General features: G+C 32.5%; 1 protein-coding gene across 1 annotated transcript; it reads left to right on the top strand.

Annotated features, from left to right (window-relative positions):
• Positions 1-338: 338 nt before the first annotated feature.
• On the top strand, positions 339-5548 carry LOC126721092 (wall-associated receptor kinase-like 1). The gene is made up of 3 exons (XM_050424104.1): positions 339-1223; positions 2935-3117; positions 4240-5548. Exons 1-3 carry the CDS (start codon positions 371-373, stop codon positions 5439-5441), a joined length of 2238 nt encoding a protein of 745 aa, XP_050280061.1. The 5' UTR covers positions 339-370; the 3' UTR covers positions 5442-5548.
• The last annotated feature ends 296 nt before the right edge of the window (positions 5549-5844 follow it).

The following is a 5844-nucleotide window of genomic DNA, read 5'->3' as shown; positions in this document are numbered from 1 at the left end:
TCAGTCATTAGATGAGAGAATTGCAGGTCATCCAAATGAAATAAATTTTTCAACTAAATAACTTCAGTTACACACTATTCTCTTAAAATTGTGCTTAAAAAATACTATTGAGCTTATTTTCCCTAGTCCATCAGTCATTAGAAGAGAGAATTGCCGGTCATCCAAATTTTAACAGGTCAATTACGGCTGTGGATATTGACTTTTTTTTTATTTGAGAAAGAGACATCGATATTGACTTTGTTCTTCTACGGAATTTCCAAGAAATATCTAGATACTTTGGTCCCTGATCATAAAAAGTGAGGGCTTGGCCTTGCTATTTTACACTCTTCATCAGAGAGTGGTCTGTGAGAGAGAGTGAGAGAAATCAGAAATGGCAGTGAGAATGGTGGTGTTTCAAATAATCGTCTTATTGGGGTCAATGAATGCATTTGTAAAAGCAGTGGGTTTGGTAAACAGTTCAAAATGTAGTGAAGCAACGTTCTGTGGGAACGTTAGCATTCCATACCCTTTTGGAATAGATAATGATTGCAACATGACCGCCTTGTATTGGATAAATTGCAGTCACAGTTTTAGTCCTCCCAAGCCTTTCTTGGCGTCCGTGAACCTGGAGGTTCTGGACATTTCATTAGACGGCACACTTCGCGTCAACTATCCAATGCTTTGGGGTTGTTCTAATGCTACAAGTTCCAAATTTGACACCTATAATTCAAGAGGTCTTCTCTTCTCCCAATCCCGAAACAAATTTGTTGCCATGGGTTGCAACAATTTTGCTTCATTGAAAGATGCAGAAAATGCTGTTCTATGTGGGTGCATGTCCGTTTGTGATCAAAACAGAAAGGTGAATATCAGCAATAGTTGCAATGGCATCAACTGCTGCCAAACTACTCTCCCATCAGTTCTCGACCTCTTTTCTGTATCACTAAGGTCAATAGACACCGAAGCTGACAGAATTAACCCATCTTGCAAGTATGCATTCATAGTAGAACAGAAGTGGTTCGAGACCAATTTAACAAACCCATTTGAAGTCCAAAATATGTCCCACGTTCCTGTGGTATTGGAATGGCTCATCGATCCAAAATTATTTCCTCTTGTAACTGGAAATAACAAGTCAGATGAAGAAACCTCTACCTATGTTTGTGCTAATCGTTCTTCAACTCTTACATGTTCTTGCAAACGAGGCTTTAAAGGAAATCCCTATCTGCCTCATCCTGAACGATGTGCAGGTAAACTACTTCTCACCTCCGTCTATTAATTTTACTCCTGTAAATTAAATATTCATCACATCACATGTTATTGTTTTCTTAGATAACTTTCATGCCCAGCCCAAATTAGTTTTACAGCTGGATCAGACCACAACAGCAGTGTGGGGAAGAAAAAATACATTTCATGTTGCCATCTATGATTCAAATTCCTTCCCCCAACTATATTAATTATCCAAAAATAAATAGAATAAGGTGGCTACAGCATATATTTTCATTTGGATGTATCATTTTAAAATGAAAAAATATTTTCCTACAAATATTTTACATCGAAACAAACAAAGCATTATGTGAATATATTTATTTCTTCTTTCTTTTTACTTCATTTTTTCCATTCTCTTGACTTTCACACTTATAGTATCCTTTTGAGTCCTAAATTTCTCCTTGACTTTTCAACTCCATTAATATTCTCCCCTAAAACTTTCTCTATTCTATAGTATTCTGTCTGCCAATAATTGCTTCTTTAAATTTAAGTGAAGGGAAGTATATGTAAGAGCTATCATTAAGAGTGAATACCATAAGTTAAAATCATATTTATTAAACCGATTCAAGTGTTAAAATGGACCGTTTATGCATAAATCCTAGTCAAACCCAATCAAACCTGGCAAGTTTGTGGTGATTTGAGTAACCCAGATGGGATTATAACTCGTTTGGGTTTGTGAAATTTGTAAAATTATATCAATAGGTCTACATTATTGACTATTTTACTGTTTAATGTGCTATAATATAGTAATTTAAAAAGGAGAAAACTCATCTATCTATCTACCTGCCTCTAAAGACTCTCATCCTATTAAAAGTCTGCCCTGTTATTGTGAAATCTTAATTTTGAATTATAATTGCTAGTTTAATTCAGGATACGCCTATTTTTTTAATTTACATATACATGTTATGATTTCTCAAACTTATATATATATATATATATTTAAAAAATTATTTGACCCTACAATTCGATCGATAATCCACTAGTTGAATCGATGATCTAATAACCCAACTCATAGACTAGGTCAATGTTTGGGCTGGGTATGATAAATAAGATTGAAACTGTCTCTCAAAAAAATTTATGTAATTGGTTAATAACATTTTCATGAATAATTTCAATTTTTAAGGGTGGTTTGGTCATTTTAGAGGGTTTTTTTTTTTTTGTCATTCTAGGCTTCTACCACTTTAGGGATATTTTGGCTATATTAGACGTTTTGCTGCAATTATTTTAAAGATTTGGAGTGTAGTTTGGTTATTTGTGCGGTTTTAATGATATTTTGATTATTTTAGAGGTTTTCTAGTTATTTAAGTCATTCCATTAGTAAAAAATATAAGATTTTCATCATCTAAATAATCCATTACAATTATATATATTATCCATATTACTATAATATTGATGTAAATTTAATGTTTGTCACGTTACAATGAATCAAACACCCCGTAATGTTAACATAAGCTTGGGGCTGGACTAGCTACCATTATAAATAATTAGCCAACTCCTAGTTACACAATATTCACACTTTCATACCAAATGTCCACATTTTACCCATAAAGTGAAAGAGTGCAAAGACAATTCCTATTAGAATACATTGATAATCATTGTTTTTGGATGAATGTCAACGTGTTTTTTTGAGTTTTGTTCCTCAATATTCCAATGCGCTATGTTTCATGTTTGTCATTACAATTTACATGTCAGATATTGACGAATGCATAGAAAATTCCACACCGTGTTTGGATTTCTGGAATAGCTCTTCGAGGGACTGGAATAAGAATAACCATTCGAGCCTCCGCTGCGTAAATACTTTTGGGTCATACTATTGTGTAGAAGATGATCCAATCATCAAGCCTTCTCCTCCTCCGACCAAAGCGATCACAATAGGTATGTCTTTTTAGTTTTTACACTCAGAAATCTACAATAATAATTGCAAGAAGGATTTTTGTTAGCCCGCAAGTATTATTATTGCATTGGTACAAGATTTTTGCCTTTTTTATTATATAAAATAAATAAATAAATAAAAACTTTCTAAAATATCTTAAACGTGACTCACTGCTTCATTTTTACTATTCTAGACTACTTCTTATTGGATTTTTGTGTTGAGACGATTCATGTCTGAATTAAGGGAACTTTTTCAAATTGCACTTGATAAACAAATAAACATGAGTCTAAAAATAAAAAAAAGATCATGAGAAAATTACTTGTTCAAATGTTCCAATCAGTACAATGGGAATCCATGATCGTCCTCAATTGAACTACAAACAGATAATAAAGAGACAACTACTGAATAAAACTACTGTCACGTTATGGCCACTCTAAATCCTATCATTTATTCCCACGTTTGGGAGATTATGAAAGAATGAAATGAAAAGTAATAGAGAGAATGAGAGATCATAATGGAATAAAATATGATGTATTTTTTCTTAGTGTATTTGAGAGTTTATAAAAGAAAAAATAAAATAAAAAGAAATATACAATTTTACCAATGTATCGTTTACAATATATTTGCATTTTATTTTAATTAGGGATAAAATAGGTAGTTCATCTCAGTTCATTAAAAGAATAAGTATTATTTACAATTTTGGGAGGAATAGTGTTTCCTAATGATCATTTCAAATAAGGGAATAGATGGTGTGTGTGTACATATATATATATATATATATATATATAATACAAGGTATCTTTCTATTAGATTTATTTCTCTTCCTTTTACTCCTTCCAAAGGAATTGTTGGAAAAATTACACTTTTCCCCCATAAACTATACCCCATTTTACACTTACCCTCTTCATCAACCCAAATTAGTGTAAAAGGGAGTACAGTTTAGGAAATAAAGTGTAATTTCTCATAATCTTTTCCCTTCATCAACCCGAGTTAGTGTTTCCTTCTCTCCTATAGTTGGCCTAGTTTTTTTTAGCATTAAGAGAAGATGTGTCTCTGCTTTACACAAAATTGTTATAACCTTTACTATAATGAGTAATCCTTTTCCATTTAACTGTGTTATGCAGCTATTAGCACAAGCCTTGGGCTACTTTTTTGGCTAATTGGTGGATGGTGGTCCTACAAAGCAATAAAGAAAAGGAAGAACATTAAACGTAAGGAGAAGTTCTTCAAACGAAATGGTGGCTTATTGTTACAACAACAGTTATCTTCAAGTGAAGCCAATGTTGAGAAAACTAAATTGTTTAATTCAAAGGATTTGGAAAAGGCCACTGACCATTTTAATGTGAATAGAATACTTGGACAAGGAGGACAAGGCACTGTTTACAAAGGAATGTTGGTAGATGGGAAAATCATTGCAGTAAAGAAGTCCAAGGTAATTGGTGAAGAAAAACAACTTGAAGAATTCATCAATGAGGTTGTCATTCTTTCACAAATTAATCATAGGCATGTGGTTAAACTACTTGGTTGTTGTTTGGAGACAGAAGTTCCTTTGCTAGTCTATGAATTCATTCCTAATGGAACTCTATCCCAATATCTTCATGTCCAAAATGAGGAGTTTCCAGCAACATGGGATATGCGTTTACGAATTGCCACAGAAGTCGCAGGAGCTCTTTTCTACTTACACTCAGCAGCTTCCTTGCCCATTTACCACCGAGACATTAAGACTACGAACATACTCTTAGATGATAAGTACAGAGCAAAAATAGCAGACTTTGGGACTTCAAGATCCATTGCTGTTGATCAAACTCACTTAACCACAATAGTACAAGGCACTTTTGGATACTTGGACCCTGAGTATTTCCAGTCAAGTCAATTTACAGAAAAGAGTGATGTTTATAGTTTTGGTGTTGTTCTCGTTGAGCTTTTAACTGGAGAAAAAGCGATCTCTTCTACAAGGACACCAGAAAGTAAAAGTTTAGCCACATATTTCATTCACTCAATGGAGGAGAACAATTTGTTTGATATTATCGATGCTCAAGTTATGAAGGATTCTAAAAAAGAAGAGATCATAGCAATTGCAAACCTTGCGAAGATGTGCCTAAACTTGAATGGGAAGAAAAGACCTACAATGAAAGAAGTTGCAATGCAATTGGAATCAGTTCAAACATTGCGGAAAACTTCTAATGTTCAACAAAACCATGAAGAGGTTGAATGTGTTAGAAGTGAAATGTACGAGCAATGGGATGTCATTTCTACGTCAACAATGTTAGGTGCAGACAATAGTGTAGCCTCATCTTCAAACACTCGCCCATTGTTATCTTTTTAACTAGTTGATATTCTATGTGATGCATGTGTATGCTACAAGTTTATTTTTAAATATTTGAATAAAAAATATTTTTATGACCAATTTCTAATACTCATTAATTTTTATAATATTTGAGAAATAAAATTCAATTATTTACATGTTATTAGGAAAAAATAAAATGTCAATTTTTAAGATTAATATAATTTATAATATGAACTTATTGTAAGATTATTCACGTAAATCGGAAAATATTTAATTACTTTTCCAACTTAAGAACATGATTACTCTTTTTTATAATTTTAGTTGTATGTTAATTTGATTTTGTTGAATTTTGTTTTTTTTTTTTTTTCTAAGATTTAGTCACATGGTATAACCTTAGGCTACTAAGGTGTTAAATGGACTAAAATAACAAAATCTAAACTTA

This window comes from Quercus robur, chromosome 4 (assembly GCF_932294415.1).
Source record: "Quercus robur chromosome 4, dhQueRobu3.1, whole genome shotgun sequence".
NCBI classification, from domain to species: domain Eukaryota; kingdom Viridiplantae; phylum Streptophyta; class Magnoliopsida; order Fagales; family Fagaceae; genus Quercus; species Quercus robur.
This window is presented reverse-complemented; position numbering and strand designations above follow the sequence as displayed.

Bases quoted from the DNA above. Each gene is read 5' to 3' on its own strand.
- LOC126721092 (XM_050424104.1), top strand. From the start codon at position 371: ATGGCAGTGAGAATGGTGGTGTTTCAAATAATCGTCTTATTGGGGTCA. The intron at 1,224-2,934 runs GTAAACTACTTC...TTTACATGTCAG, and splicing joins TCATCCTGAACGATGTGCAG to ATATTGACGAATGCATAGAA. The intron at 3,118-4,239 runs GTATGTCTTTTT...TGTGTTATGCAG, and splicing joins GACCAAAGCGATCACAATAG to CTATTAGCACAAGCCTTGGG.